The 16,519-nt window shown below is 44.3% G+C and overlaps 1 protein-coding gene across 1 annotated transcript in view; it reads right to left on the bottom strand.

Moving 5' to 3' along the window:
* Positions 1-525: 525 nt before the first annotated feature.
* LOC144689119 (transcriptional repressor scratch 1-like) overlaps positions 526-16,519 on the bottom strand; it is a 36,010-nt gene continuing 20,016 nt past the window's right edge. The window contains exons 2-4 of the mRNA XM_078556260.1: positions 12,163-12,846; positions 3,520-3,596; positions 526-582 (exon numbers count right to left, since the gene is read on the bottom strand). Of these exons, the coding sequence (XP_078412386.1) occupies positions 526-582; positions 3,520-3,596; positions 12,163-12,846 (818 nt within the window). The remainder of the gene's footprint in view (positions 583-3,519; positions 3,597-12,162; positions 12,847-16,519) is intronic.

Here is a 16,519-nt window from a genome sequence, read left to right on the forward strand (position 1 = left end):
GACCCTAAACCCAATGAAAAACATCAACCTGCCAGATGTGCAAGGAAGGCGGTACACCAGGACAGCGCACAGCAAGCCAAGCGGATGATGGCACACAGCACAAGGTCACTTCGGGCTGTTGGTGTTGGAGACAATGTGGCTGTTCCAGTGTCTGCATTTGACATCAGCAAAGGTGACTCACCAAATGTTATAGGTGTGGTGCTGGCAAAAGATGGGACTGGCATCATTGGAACAGGTAAGGGGATTGTGAAAGGCACATTCGCCAGGAATCAGTTTGAATTTGTGCAGTACAGTTACTGAATGCAGAAGGCATTCCACCAGAATAACTCAGCCCAGGTGAGATTGTACGTGCTCAAAGTGATTGTGGTGGGCAAGGCTTCCAGAGATGTCACTGCAGGAGTAACTGCTTATCAAGACGATGTTCCTGCTTGAAAGCAGGTCTCCGCTGTAACAGTGCCTGTCACAGCCACAAGTCCTGTGACAACGTTGACCAGTGCTGGCATATTAAATATGTATGAATTGTATTTATGCTGTTTTTGTAAACATTGATGTATAATCTATCTGAATGGTTTGGGTGTGATCCTGAATGAAATATAACAGAACATAAACCAATGAATATGAAATGTTTGGATGTCACAATGAATCTGAAATGTACATTGAATAAAGGCACATTATGCATGTATGAATTGTTTATTTGTTCTTGCTGTATTGTAATTATTGATGAATATGAGCTATATCTGAATGGTTTGGATATAATACTGGATGTAACATAAGACAGTAAACAGAATTAAGCAGATTGTACATTTGTGAATGAAATTTTATTTTTCATTCTTAAAAGTTGGTCATTTCATGAACTGGGTAAGATTTCCAATGCCCATTTCATGAATTGGGTGGTCAAACTGCCAGTTTCATGAACAGTGCAGGTAGACTGTCCATTTCCAGAAATGGACAATTTGACTGGCCATTTCATGAAATGGACAGTTTCACAAATTGGGCGTTTTATATTTATAGAAATATTTTACAGGTGTAACTTCTCAGCGTCAATCACAAATCATAACTAATTCCCCCATCAATTAGAGAGCAGGTAAAAGTAATAGATTTTTAAAAATAGTTAGACACAAGTAAATATACCATGATTTACAAATGGGTGTGATGTGTACACTGAGTTTTATTGTTTAAAGCAAGGCTGGATGAGAGAGAGAATGCAGAAAAGGTTCGTAAGGATGGTTTCAAGGATGAGGAACTTCAGTTAGGAAGATAGATTGGAGAAGCTGGGACTGTTTTCCTTGGAGAAGAGATGGTTAAGAGGAGATTTGATAGAGTTATTCAAAATCATGAGCGGTCTGGACAGAGTAGATAGGGAGAAACTGTTCCCACGGTGGAAGGATCGAGAATAAGGGGTCACAGGTTTAAGGTAATTGGCAAAAGAAGCAATGGTGACATGAGGAAAAACTTTATCACGCAGCGAGTGGTTAGGATCTAGAATGCACTGCCTAAGAGCGTGGTGAATGTTCAAGGCATTTGAGGCATTCAGGAGAGAATTGGATTATTATCTGAAAAGGAAGAATTGCAGGATTACGGGGAGAAGAGGGCAGAATGGCACTAGGTGAATTGCTCCTTCGGAGAGCTGCCACAGACAAGATGGGCTGAATGGCCTCCTTCTGTGCTGTAACCATCCTATGAATTATATTGACAGTTAGATTTTGCCAGCTGAGAACCAAAAGTGAATAACTGCAGATGCTGGGAACCTGAAATAAAAACAGAAAATGCTGGAAATACTCAGCAGGTCTGGCAGCATCTGTGGAGAGAGAAGCAGAGTTAACGTTTCAGGTTGATGACTTTTCATCAGAACTGGAAAAAGTTTGAGATCGAACACATTTTAAATAATTACAGAGGCAGGGAAAGTGGGCCTAGAGGAGGTGAAAATGACAAAAGTAAGAAGTACCAGTGGATGCTATCTGAACAAATAGAGGCAGAGGTTCTGGCCTGAAACCCTTGAAGTCAGTCCCTGAAGATTGTAAAATGCCTAATCGAAAGAAGAATTGCTGATCCTTAAGCTTCCGTTGAACTTAACCGAGGTGCAAGTTGGTTAAACCACTTCTACGGGAGACTCGGAAGATCCACAAGATTAGTGTCAGAGGACTGAGTTACAAAGAAATGCTGAAAGAAATTGGCTTTAGTGAAAGTGTGGATTTATTAGAGGTATTTAAAATAATGAAGGGTTTTGATAAGAGTGGCAAGAGGGCCAGCAGCCAGAGGACACAGGTTGAAAATAATTGGCAAAACGACCAGAAAGAAGATGAGAATTTATTTTTCCACAGTTGGTTTTTTGTGACTTGGAACGTGCTGCCTGAAAGGATGGCGAAAGCAGATTCAATCGCAGCTTTCAAAAGAGGAACTGGGTATAGACTGTACTTGAAAAGGAAAAACCTGCAGGGCCGTGAGGAAAGGGGGGAGGATTGGGACTAATTGGAGAGCACTTTAAAAGCACCGACACAGATTGGTCCCCTTTTGCGTGACGGGTTGCTATGAATAAACCAAGGCAGAAAAGGTGAATCTGGAACAAATTAAACTGTGACAGGACGACAAAGGGGAAAACAGGTGCAAACCAGGTAAAGACGAACATAGGGCACAGAACAGAAGAGATGCAATCAACAGTGGAGATGGGAAATCCAAGGATAATTTAAGAGATAGCTGGAAGGTGTGTTTGGGGACCAGAACTATAGGGTCGCACAGGATGGATGAGCTAAGGTGAGCCACCATTCCAATATTGCCACCTTGCATGTTAATTATTGGTGCTAAGTTGATGAACTCCTTTGGGAGGTCCTGAGCCAGGCGGTTAAAACATTTTTTTTAAATTCTGTGTTTCAGGGGGAACCTTTCTGAAAACAGGCAGGACAGGTTCCTGAGTGACCAGCACAAGATGAACTCATGACCCAATGACCGTGAACTGTGATCCCTCAGGTCTCCAGGTAATAAAGAAGAACAGGTTCATTCCAACACATGAAACAGCGTCAAAAAAACACCAAAATAAACACAAGGGAGAGAGATATTTAAATCCTTTATTCTCCTTTTTGAAGTTTGGCAAAGAGGTTTGGTACAATTGTGCTTTCTACAGTTGTGTGTTCAAATCCTGTTTTCTTTATAAAGAATAAAATAGTATGGAAAATTCCAGAAATTGTGTACATCTTGTACACTATGGAGTGTACAATAAAAACCGAGTGCAAGTATAAATTGACGCAGCAGAATATACATTTTTGCTTTATATACAAAAATTACTTTTTCTAAAACTAACTATAATGCCAGCTATGTGAGTTATATAAATAGAAAATGGAAGAGAGAGAGGAGGATATCAGAGAGAGTGGGAGAAAACAGAGAAAGGGAGATGGCAGCATGAGAGAGAATGACAAAAGAGAGGGGGATAGCAATGAGAGAGAGAAAATGGGGAATGCAGAGGAGAGATAGCAGGGAGAGAGAGTGTGGGGGAGAGAGAGAACGGGGAAGAGAGGGGAGGATAACAGCCAGAGAGTCAGATAATGAGGAATGGGGAGAGGGAATAGTAGAGAGAGAGGTAATGGAGGAGAGAGGAGAATATCAGAATGAGAGAGAAATGACAGAGAGAGAAGCTAATGACAGCATCTGAATCAGACTCAGAAATCTAGATTGAATGTTTCTATTATTTTCGACCATATATTTTAAATAGTTTTTGAGCTTATAATCTATAAAATGATTTGTGGTCATCACATACAACAGGAGATAGGATAATGTCCTTTAATGCAGGTTCTGTGAAGATTGCTGTTAGTGCTTTCAGACAATATTGATCCTGGGTTAAAATTGTTCACTCAGCATTTTATTCAGTTGCTGTTTGTTTCCTGGAGTTTTCAGTGTAACAGTTTATGAATATTAATTTCATGGGCCTTATTCCTGATCATGAAAGGAGAAGTAACTCACTTTAATTCCCCCGCCCCACCCCCTCAAATAAGCACTCTCATCGCCTCCTCTCCCCTGACATTTATGGTTCTCACCTTTAGGAGATGCTCTGCAAGACTTGGAAATATATCACCGACCCGTCGCTGTCACTGGGGCAAAATCCTGGAATTCCGTATCTAACCGCACTGTGGGTGTACCTACACCACAGGGACTGCAGCGGTTCAAGAAGGCAGCTCACCACCACCTTCTCAAAGGGCAATTAGAGATGGGAAATAAATGCTGGCCCAGCCAGTGATGCCCACATCCCATGAATGAATAGAACAAAAATTGACTAGCCATCAGATATCACCATGTATACATCAGCAGACATTTTGGTCACTTGTTACTGGGCTTTAAGTTTCAGGGTTGTGTAGGGAAAATCTGTTGCTTCCACTCCGAGCTGTCACCTTCCCATCACCAAGAGATCGTCAAACTTGCAACCTCAATCTACCATAGGCGAGGTTCTCAGGTTTTAATTGGGGGCCAGTCAGGCAGTCAGGCTTTTAAAACAGGAGCTATTAGTCAGTCATCATGGTGTCCATTAGCCTTGTTATATAGGCCTGAACTAGGCTTCATGCGTCCATTCTAACCCCCTGCCACTTCTGTCTTTCAGATGAGACATTAAACCAAGGCCTTTTTACCCCATGGCACTAGTGTCCAGTGTCCTGGACAATATGTATCCTTCGGTCAACATCACTAAAGGAACAGATGATCCGGTCATTGTCACAATGCTATTTACGGGAGCTTGCCGTGCACAAATTGGCTGCACCTTCGTTGGCTGTAAAGCACCTGAGAAAAACTCTGAGGTCCTGAAAAGATACTATATAAATGCAAGATCTTTCTTTTTTTGCCCCTCACCCTACTCCACCTAGGGTTGCCAACTCCTCCAGGTTTGCCCTGGAATCACCCTAATTGAAGATGACTCCCCAAGATACGGTGGTGAGAAACTCCCAGGGGATAAAAAAATCATAGGGCACACTACAGAAAATTGTGTGCGTTTTTAAAATAACTTTCTTAATATATTTTCATCTATTAGTTGCAAAAATATTGAAGACAGTATTAAAGGAAGATTTTTTTTCATCGATAGCCAAGATTTGTCCAATCAGATAATGAAAAGCCTGCTTTGGGTTTCGATTGGTTGGCACATGAGGATGGGCAAGTTGGGTGACCAATGGAGGGCAGAAGGAGATCATGTGATGAAACCTCCAGGAATACATCCAACCGAATAACCCTACCCCCACCAAGAGTAAACTAGTTTGGGTGGGCAGTTGGGGGCAGTTAAAATGGCGTGGAGGAATTACCCACATAAGGCCATAAAGAAAAGTGGCAGGAGTAGGCCATTCGGTCCCTTTAGCGTGCACTCCCATTCAATAGGATCATGGCTGATCTGATTGTGGCCTTAACCCCTCTTTCCTCTCTGTCCCCCACCATAACCCTTGATTCCTTTGTTGATAAAAATCTTCCTAACTCAGCCTAGAAAAATTCAATGACCCAGCCTCTACTGCTCTCTGGGGAAGGGAATTCCAGAGTTTTAACCACCCTCTGAAAGCAAAAAATTCCTCTTTGTCCCCATCTTAAATGGGAGCAGGGTGACCAAGTCTGGGGGAAAGAAAATAAGATACATTTTGGCGTACAGAACTGTAGGGACAGGGATGGGGCTATTCGCACAGCAGGAGTGGAGGGGTTGGGGGAAGGGTGGTCCCAGACTATGGGAGTGGGCCACCAGGAGGGGAGCATAATGCACACGCATGCAAATCGAGGAAACCCGGAAATCATGCAGTAGAGGGTCAGGTGCAGCCTGCGAAGCGATGATTTGAAAATACAGACAAAAAGCGTCCCGGCATCAAACGACCCAGGACATGGGACATTCACCTCAATTATAGGATGGCTCCACAAAATCGAGGATGGTTGGTCCTGACTGGAAAACCCCTTATTTTCAAAATATGTGCCCTAGTTCTAGATTCCCCCACAAGGGGACACGTCTTCTCAGCATCCACCCTGTCAAGTCCCCTCAGAATCTCATGTCTCAATAAGTCTCAACTCTCATTCTTCTAAACTCCAAGCCCAACCTGTTCAACCTTTCTTGATAAGACAAACCTTTCAACTCAGGACATATCTTTTTTGCCCGGATCTGGTGGACTGCAATTTTAAATCGGCAAGTCAGGCAATCTGTTTGAAATATGTGTTCTTGAACTTTGTGGGTCAGGGCTAGCATGAGTGCCTCTAATGGGCCCCACTTTAGTGTTCAACTGCTCAATTGTCCTGTGTTTGATTAAGTCAGCCTGGTAACTGATCTATGCTCACTGTGCTTGATTTGTTAAGCCTGGGTGTGGAGTGAGAGCAAAGCAAGCAGAAGCTACTAGAATCTGAGCTGTGAGCATGGTGTAGACATTTCGTGATTGCAGAGATATTTTAAAAGGCGGCGGCATAGTGGTATTGTCGCTGACTAGTATTCTAGAGACCAGGGTAATGCTCGGGGGACCCAGGTTCACCATGGCAGATGGTGAAATTTGAATTCAATAAAAATTTGGAATTAAAAGCCTGATGACGACCATGAAAACATCGCCGAATGTTGTAAAAACCCATCTGGTTCGCTAATGCCCTTTATGGAAGGAAATCTGCCGTCCTTACCTGGTCTGGCCCATATGTGACTCCAGACCCACAGCAATGTGGTTGACTGTTAAATGCCCTCTGAACATGGGTAATTAGGGATGGGCAATAAATGCTGGCCTAGCCAGCGACACCCACATCCCATGAACGAATAATAAAAAAATAGAAACAAGTGTCATCTCTGCATTGCTGTGAGACATATTAAATATACAATATCCATGAGAAAACCTTAGGCCTCTCTTGCCTTGGACCTCCCTCACTCCCATCTCTCCTTACTCAGGTTCGCACCCCACCCACTCCCCAACCCAATTACCTTGTGCCAGGGACAACAAGGACAATTTCCTTGGATCCACTGCAGCAACTGAGCGGAAGGGGGCTATGAGGGACACCATGTTGCGGTTGGCAGAGTTGCTATTATAGGATAGAGATTTCTGCAGTGGACAGAGAAGACACTACGGGGTGCAAATTACTGAGTCATGGGCAGTCAGTGTGAGGTAAGCAGGGATGAGGCCAACACATGGTTGGAAAGAAATGCAGTCTTGCCAGCATCATCTGCATCCTAAAAACAACTTGCACTTATATAGCATCCTTTAACCCAGTAAAACATCCGAAGGTGCTTCACAGGAGCATGATTGGACAGAAAACCAACGCTGAACCGGAGGGGGAGGCATCTAGACAGGTGACCAAACACTTGGTCAAAGAGGTAGGTTTTCAGGAGCATCTGAAAGGAGAGGTAGAAAGGTGGCGGGGTGTATCGAGGGAATTCCCCAGAGCTGAGGGCTGAGATATCTGAAGGCTGCCGATGGTGGAGCAAAGCGTGTGGGGAGTGCACAAGGGCCAGAATCGGAGGGTTGTTGGGCTGGCGGAGGTTCCAGGGATAGGGAGAGGCAAGGTCCTGGGGGGATTTGAAGACAAGGGTCAGAATTTTAAAATTCAAGTCAGCCGGCATGAGTATGAATTGTGTTTTGTTTTTAAATCAGCCACAACATGTAACACGCTGAATTTAATCAAATCAGTACTTATAGCTCATAGTTCAAAAAAAAATTGGAAATAAAATTTAAAGTAACAATAAATGCAAATCTCTAAAAACTGGTTTTGCAGTGAGATCCATTGCATTATAAACCAATTATCTATTGCATTATAAACCAATGGCATCAGCAGTTAAAATTGTGGCAGTTTCCCACTAGAGGGCAGTAAACTATAAAAGCCAAAGGAGTTTCCAATGCAGCTGAGCTCATGTTGGATAATGAAGTGATTCTCACGTACCAGGTTTAAATCGCTTCCTGTGTTGGCTTAGCTGCTCTGGGACAGTATCAGGGATTCCACTGATGGTCCTGCGCCAGAGCACTAAAATCAATCACGGTCCCTGTGCTGATTGCTAACCGGCAAATAGGACCTGTGCTTGGCTGTGATGCCCCCTAAGGTCAAATAGTTCACCTAGATTCACTGCGCCGGAGCGGGCACGAAGAATGGATGCTTGGATGAGATTCTACTCAAGCCAGCAACTTCAGGAAGTGTTTAGGCTGATTGATGGGATCGATGAGGTACGTAGAGAGAAACCTTTTGCCCTCGTGGGTTGGGGTACAGGACAAAGGGCCTAACTTTAAAATTAGTGCTAGGTTGTTCAGGGGTGATGTCAAGAAACACATCTTCCCACAAAGGGTAATGGCAATGTGGAACTCTCTGTTCCCCCCACCCTGCACCCCAACCCCACCCCCTCCAAAAAAGCTGTAGAAGCTGGGGGGGTGGGGGGTCAATTGAAAATTTCAAAACTGAGATTGATAGATTTTGTTTAGGTATTAAGGGGCCAAGGGAGGTAGGTGGAGTTAAGATATAATTAGCCATGATCAAACTGAGCCTTGGAACAGGTTTGAGGGGCTGAATGGCCTCCTCCTGGCCCTAAGACCGGAAGAAATTGACGGGAGGGGGAGTGGGCAAAGATTTATATAGTACGAACCCACCAATTGACACCAGGGAGACGAGTGAGGGGCTCACGGTGTGAATAGATTATTAAACCAGGTTACAAAATGTCCTGGCAAAGCCTAACTTCTGAAAAGCAGAGAGAGTGAACAATCATATGTCCTCCGCAAAATCTCCCATGGACATAACGGGGGTGGTGGGGGGGAGGGCAAAGAGCACACAACAGCAGCCTGACACAGATCCTGTAACCAAAGGAAGACGACTTAATGCTTTGTCCGCAGATGCTTGCTCCATCCCCTGCAAGATCCCTGATTTCCATTGTTAAGTAATACTGCAGTCAATACCTGCATTCTCTTGTTAAAGGTATCATAAACTAGAAGAGGGAGGAAAGCCATGCATCATCGAATTATTGCTGGAATACAGCGTAGTGCCTTATTTACAATATCGACATTCACTCAATTCCCCAAATTGTATTTCTCAAGTGACCCATGCATTGCAACAACAACAACAACAAAAAAAACCCCCATGAAGGCGTTTAAAAAAATAGTTCAGAGCTGTCAGGAATTCAGCACAAAACCCCAGCCCCTTTCAGTGATGTTTGCACCTCGTAAGTATGTGACATGAATAAATAAATCATTAAATACATAAATAATTAAATACTTAAATAGTTAAATACATAAATAGTTAAATACATAAATAGTTGCGTAAACTTAAAAAAAAAACATTTTTTTTTTCAAAGTGGCAAGCGCTTTGGCAACACAAGGGTTAACAATCCATGGCTCATAGATGATTGGCTCAATAAATTTAAAGGGGCGCCATTTCATGGAAAGAGTATTTAGTTGGCACATTCACAGCGCAGTGTGGATGAGACTAAAACACACACACCAATAAACGACCTCTGTGTGACATCAGCACAGGGAATTTACATAAGGGTTTACACCCTCAGAAACACTGTTCCATGAAAATAGCACCCCTTTATTAGTAACAATGATAATAAATAATCATAATACTGTACAATGTTTAAATACAGTAGAATCCAGTTACAGTGACTGATCTGGCCAGTGAAGAACAAACTTGCATTTCCATAGCACCTTCAACACCACCCCCCCACCCCACCCTGGGACATCCCATAATGTTTCACAGCCAATGACTTACTTTTGAAGTGTGGTCAATGTTGGTGTGGGAGTGAAGGTGGGTGCCAATTTGCAATGTGGAAGGTAACCCCAAACGATCGCTATGACTAGTTGAGCATATAGTCAATTCCTTGGTGGTTACCATAAGCTCAGCAGTTAGGCAAAAACATATCGTAGTGGACCTGAAACTTAGAACATACCTGCATAAGTTATATTCATCCCGACAGTAAGAATTTTACAAGTAATTCAAGAAAACTGATCCATGTGCCTGCTGCACAAAAGGAAAACAAAATACCAGAAAACATGGATGAGTGTTCGAATAAGGGAGGACATTCAATAGATGGGTGGGAGCTACTGCATTTTGGTCAGAAGAATAAGAAGACTGAAAATTCGTTGGATAAAAGTCTAAATGGGGCCATGGGATCTAGGGGTAACTGTACACATTACTAAAAGTGGAGATGCAAGTTAAGAAGGCCATAAAAGCTGAAAACAAAGTGCTGGAGTTCATTTGTAAAGGAATAGAATTGAAAAGCAGGGATATTTTATTAAATTGGCATAGAACCTTGGGTAGACTATATTTAAAATACCATGCTCAGCTGTGGTCTCCAACTCATGACAAGGATATAGGGGGACTGGATAAGGTGCAATAAGGATTCATAAGGACGCAATCAGAACTGAGAGGGAATAACTATCAGCGAAAGCTGAACAGACTGGATCTTTCCAATTATGAGGAGATTTAATAGGTTGGTAGAGGAGACGTTTCCACATGTGAGAAGTCCTAAACAAGAGGCCATAACTAGAAGGTAGTCACCAATAAGGGAATTCAGGGGAAAAAAAGACTTCCTTATTCTAAAAGTGATTAGAATTTTGAACATTGTGCCAGAAGGAGTGGCGTGTTACAGTTCACTCAGGGAGTCTGAGTTGCTGCAGCAACATATGCTTTTACATGCCTCTTGCAGTCTGGAGCTATGGATGGTGATGGTGGAGGCTCTGATTTTCTTTCCATCACATGGCTCACCAGGAATCTCTCCCGCTTTTACCGCCTGCCATTAACCTGTGTCGGAAGGAATTGCAGGTCGACACTCAACCTGTTTGGCCGTGGTATGAATGCTCCTTCCTTGGTCGTCAAGTTCTGAGGTGGGACTCAAACCCAGAGCTTCTGACTGAGGAAGGGAGGCTACCCACTGCACCACAAGACCTCCATAGATTTAAGGGGAAGCTAGATACATATGTGAAGGAGAAATGAATAAAAGATAATGCTGATGTGGTTAGAGGAGGCTGGTATGGAGCATAAACGCTGACATAGACCAGTTGAGACAAATGGCTTTATCCTGTGTTGTAATTCTATGTTGAGATGAATATATCTTGCAGAAATATGCCCTGTGTTTAGGATGTTGTATTCCGTATCTGCCTAAGGGGAACTTTCACATCGTGCTACTGACTAAGCAGTTGCTTAAGTTGCCATCTAGCACTGGGTAGCACAGGGTTCCAGCACCAACTGATCAGATTGTACACTCATAGGAGGCTCAGTTCAATTTTGGCGGCTGATGCATATGGTCACTGTAGGTAGATTCTACTGCAGATTAATTCAAGAAAATGGCACTAAAATGTTATTTTTCTTTTGTTGGAAAAAAAAATGATCAGCCTTAACACACACTGCTGGCTGACGGGCCAATCCTGGGAACACACTTGGAAACATTGCATTGTCTTCAGAACAATGAAAAAAAATTACCCTTTTGAAAAAGTCGAGTACAATTCAATCGCCGTGGAAGATGCAATAAATATATCCCGTCCTGTAGCAAAGAGCAGCATAAAAAATACAGAGGTCATCTTTGCATGTTTGTGCATATGTGTGTTTGTGTGTGTGTGTGTGTGTGCATGCATCCATAGAATGGGTTGTCAGCTTGTTCTTGAAGAGCGACTATACCTGTGTGTGCACATGTGTCCACGTGTGCATGTGCAGATGTACGTGTAGGTGCACACATGCCTATTTGTAAATGTGCATGTATCTGCATGCGCATGCATGTGGCTGCATGTTTACTCACTGGTGCGTGGCCGCGTGTGTCGTTGGCGTGCTCTGGGAGACTGGCTGTACCTGTGTGTGGCCAACGGAGTCCCTGTGCAGATGTGCATGTGCGCACACATGCCTGTTTGTTACAGCTATCTGCGTGTTTGTGCACGGAGGTGTGCATCTCAGCCGTAATGATCCCAGTGCTTTTGTTTCTTTTCTTCTTCCTCCCGCCGTTGGTTGAAGTATAGAAAGAGCATCCAAAAAAAAATGTTCCTGGAGCATGACAAAAATATAATCTTCATGTCATGCCACAACTTTGAAGGGTGTTCCAGTTTTCCTTTTTCTTTTCAAAAAAAGAGCAAATCCAGCATATATTTTTTTTTTAAAAAAAACAAAGTTTGTAAGTAATCTCAGGAAGTATTGCTTTGAGGTGGAGAGTTTTATTTTTCCTTTAGGAGATTTGCATTTGTGTATTTTGTGGTGTCTCTTCTTTAATCTTTCAGGACTCCCCCTCCTGGGGGCCCTTGAAGCAGGCGGACTCATAGTGCTTGTTCAGGTAGGACTTCAGGGCGAAAGTCTTGTTGCATCGCTTGCACCGGAAGTGCTTGAAGGCAGAGTGGGTCTGCATGTGCGCCCGCAGGTTGGAGCGGTCGGCGAAGGCTTTCCCGCAGTGGGCGCAGCCGAAGGGCTTCTCGCCCGTGTGCGAGCGCAGGTGGCCCTGCAGCAGCCAGGGCCGGCTAAAGGCCTTGCCGCAGGTGCCGCACTTGTGCTTGAGGTCGTGGGTGAGGACGTGCATGGCCAGGGCCGGCATGGAGACGTAGACCTTGGCGCAGGTCGGGCACTTGCGGGCCAGCTGGCTGTCCAGGCTGCGGTGGGTCTGCTTGTGGCGGCTCAGGTTGGATGACGTGGCGTAGGTCTTGCCGCACTCACCGCAGCGGTGGCGCTGGGCGGCCTGGCGGCCGCTCCCGCCGCTCCTCCTCGACCGGCCGTCTGTGATGAAGAAGGCGTCCATGCTGTAGCCCTCGCTGACCGCCGCCTCGCCACTGAAATAGCCGCTGGCCAGCCCCGACTGTGGGCTGTCGGGCCCCAGCCCCTCTGGCTCCCCATACACTTCGCCAACTTTGGTATAGACAGGCTGGGGGGCTGTCAGACTCTCCCCTCCGCTCTCATACACTGACGGGCTGATGTAACTGTGAATGTAACCTAGAAACAGATGGGCCAACAATATCAATTAATTCACGCAAAACACACAATACTGCTGGAAATCTCAAATGAAAACAGGAAATGCGGGGGAAAACCCCAGCAGGTCTGGCAGCATCTGTGGAGAGAGAAGCAGAGTTAATGTTTCAGGTCAATGACCTTTCACCAGAATTGGGGAAAAGTTAGAGCTGTAATAGACTCTGAGCAAGCGAAGTTGGGGGTTAGGAAGGGGGTGGGGTGCAGGGGAGGGTGGGAAGAAGAACAAAAGGGAAGGTCTGTGATAGGGTGCAAGGCAGGAGAGATTAAATGACAAAAGGTGCAAGATTAAAGGGAATGGTAATGGGACAAGAAAGGAAACAAGGGATGTGTCTAGAGAAGGTGTCAATAGCAGGATATGCTCCCATTGGCTATTCTGCCACTCACACCTCCTCTTGACACACTTTTCCCAGTTCTGATGAAAGATCGCAAAAATATTAACTCCACAAATACTGCCTGACCTGCTGAGCATTTTCTGTTTTTATTTCACTAATTCATGCTTCAACATATTTAACGATTTGCATTTATGTAGCACCATAGAACCTCCTTCAAAACCAAGGAAATACTTTTGAAAAGTGCAGTCTCTGTTCTAATGTAAGGAACTCAGAGCCACTTTTTGTGCACAGCAAGCTCCCACAATAGCAATGTGTTAGTTACTAGATAACCTTTTTGTGATTTTGACTGAGGGTCCTCCCCTGCCTCTTCTTCAACATAGTTCCCAAGGATCTTATACTTCCACCAGGGAAGGCAGACAGGGCCTCAGTGTAATGTCTCATACGAAAGATAGCACCTCCAAAGGTGTGGCACTCCCTCAGTACTGCACTGGAAGTACCAGGTTAGATTAGGTGTTGAAGTTTTGGAGTGGGACTTGAACCCAAAACCTTTTGGCTTGGAGATGAGTGCTGCCTATTAAGCTGAGACCAGCACAGATGGAGGTCATTTGGCCCATTGTGTTTGTGCTGGCTCTTTGAAAGAGCTATCTAATTAATCCCAATACCACGTTCTTTCCCTTTACCTCTGGAATTTTTTTCCTTTTCAAAAATATATTCAATTCTGTATTAAAAATTAATATTGAATCTGCTTCCACCACTCTCTCAGGAATTGCATTCCAGCATATCATAACTCGCTGCATAAATAAAATTATCATCTCTTCCCCCTGTATTTTTGCCCAATTATCTGTGCTTCCCAGTTATTAAATCCCCGATCAATGGAAACAGCTTCTCCTTATTGATTCTCTCAACCCCTCATTATTTTGAACACCACTTATTAAATCTCCCCTCAACCTTTGCTGCACTGAAAAGATCAACCCCAGTTTCTGTGGTCAGTAATGTCAATATGTCATTGAATAAGCCATATTGTACTTTTTATTTTATCAGTTTTACGATATGGACTCTTTCCCAACTCTCTCTCTTCATGTTCACAGCAAGGTGTAGTTTCAATAGGCAGACACTGAACCTAAACATCCACGATTCTGTGCTGTGAAAGGGATTAGCGGGTTCATGTACCCCTTTAAACTGCAATGTCCTGCACCTGGAGTTGCATGAACTATCATTAATGCACTCTTGGCCTGAATTTTCGCAAAGCCGGAACAGCTCCGCACATTAGCCAAAGTGGCATCGGAGACCTGATTCCGGAAGTCTACGCCCCTGAACATGGAACCCACCATTTTGCCAAGGGGTGAAGGGCGGTTGGGTTGTAGTTTGCATATCCATGGTTCACAGAGGCAGCGGCATGTGTAAAAGTGCAGCTGACTTCAAACAGATGCAATTTTCATAACTGGGATGTCCAAAACACAACTTGTGAGCTTTAGACATTTGAGGAAAATGTCAAAACCTGCCGGAGTTCTTTGAAGAGGTAGGTTACCCTTTTGGAGAAGCCCGGGCACCCCTTTGGGAGAGGTTTGGGTACCCCATTGGGAGAGGTCAGCTGCCCTTTGGGGTTGTTAAGATTAGACATGCGTGTACATAAAAAGTGGATAAGCTCAATTGGACCGTCAAGCTGTCATGTCATTTAAATCCCCAAGCCCTTTAAATTTTTGAACAAAAAAACAGCCTGCTGTAGCTGCTTGCAATTTCACTAGCTGCCTGTTCACATAAGCCTAAGGACTATCATTATAGGATTAGTGCTACATAACAGATTGCACAACCTAGCATTATCACAGTGGGGGAGCCTGTAAGATCACAGTTTTATTGACAGCTCCAAGCCTTTGATATGGGACTATGAATACAAATGTTTATTTTCATAATGGATTAAATACTTGAAGGAAATGCTTGTTTTTTTTTTATAAGGGATTAGGTACTTGAAGGAAATTAAATGTATTGAACGGGTTTTAAATGAATGAGAGCACTTTTAAAAAGTGAAGTCTACAATAGACACTTAGGCCTGAATTTTACCTTTGGTGGGTGCATGCGATTGGCGGACCCGGACTGAGCTGGGAAATGGATTTCCAACTGCAATCAGCCCCTGATCGTGGTTTCAGCCAGCGTGAAATGTGCATTGAAAATCTCAGTGCTGCCAGGGTGTGGACAGGAAGAGAGCGGGGATGATGTCACAGAGGGCATGGGTTAGCGCTGCAAGAGAGCTCCCTGAAGGCAGACGGTTGCCTCGGGGAGCTGCAGACCTTCAAATGATTAAATAAAGGTTTGAAAAGCGGCAAAAAAGTGTTCATGCAACACAATCAAGCACTTGAAAATAAACCTCATAAAAATGCTGTCCACAGATACTTATTTTTATTTTATTTCATAACAGAGATTTCATCCTGCCCTTGGATGAGATTTGATGAAAAATGTAAAGGCCCCCCGGCCGATTCACCCATCCACCAACCATAAAGTTGGACGGGCCACAAAAAAATCAGAGGCAATTGTACCATTAATGGGCTTAGTTGCCCATTTAATTGGCAGTGGGTGCGCTTACAGCTTTTGCACGCGCCCGCCGAGTGAAATATTGCATGAGTGCGTGATGACATTGGGACGCTCACCCAATGTCATCCTGCGTGATTTCATGCCCAATTACGCCAAGCTCGCGCCTGCCCATGGGATGTAAAATTCTGCCCTTAGAACTTTATTTTATTTAATCTCACCATGGCTCCTGAGGTCTGCCCATGTTGGATACTGGGTGAGTTGGCATGAGGTGGAAGGGAAAAGGGAGGTGGTTGGGGGGGGGTGGTCATGAGTTGGCATGGGTTGGTACTAAGTTGGCAGAGGGGGCATGAGGGGTGAGGGCTAGAGGAATGTTTATTGTTTTCTTTTTATAGCACCGAGGTGGGCCTTTTAACCAGCCGGCCTCAGCACTTGCCAGTCCCTGTGGCTGCCTCCGCACTGTTTCTGGGGTGGCAGGGCAGACTTCCGTTAACACACACCTCCACTCACCAGAACGAATATCCAAAGATCCAGGGCACATTCTCCTGAGTCAAGGTTGTGGAGTCAGAAACTTTCTGGATTCTGTGCTCCCAACTCCGGAGTGAAAATTCTGTCCCTTGTTTGCACCAGAAGATGGGAAACAGCCAGACCATATCAATCAAGCTAAAAGTATTCATCAAATCTATAGAGTCTTACAGCACGGAAGGAGACCAATTAGTCCATCGTGCCTGTGCCAGCACATTGAAAGGGCTATCTAATTGGTCCCACTCCCCTGCTCTTTC

Source organism: Cetorhinus maximus, chromosome 13 (genome assembly GCF_964194155.1).
Source record: "Cetorhinus maximus chromosome 13, sCetMax3.hap1.1, whole genome shotgun sequence".
In the NCBI taxonomy this organism is placed as follows: Eukaryota; Metazoa; Chordata; class Chondrichthyes; order Lamniformes; family Cetorhinidae; genus Cetorhinus; species Cetorhinus maximus.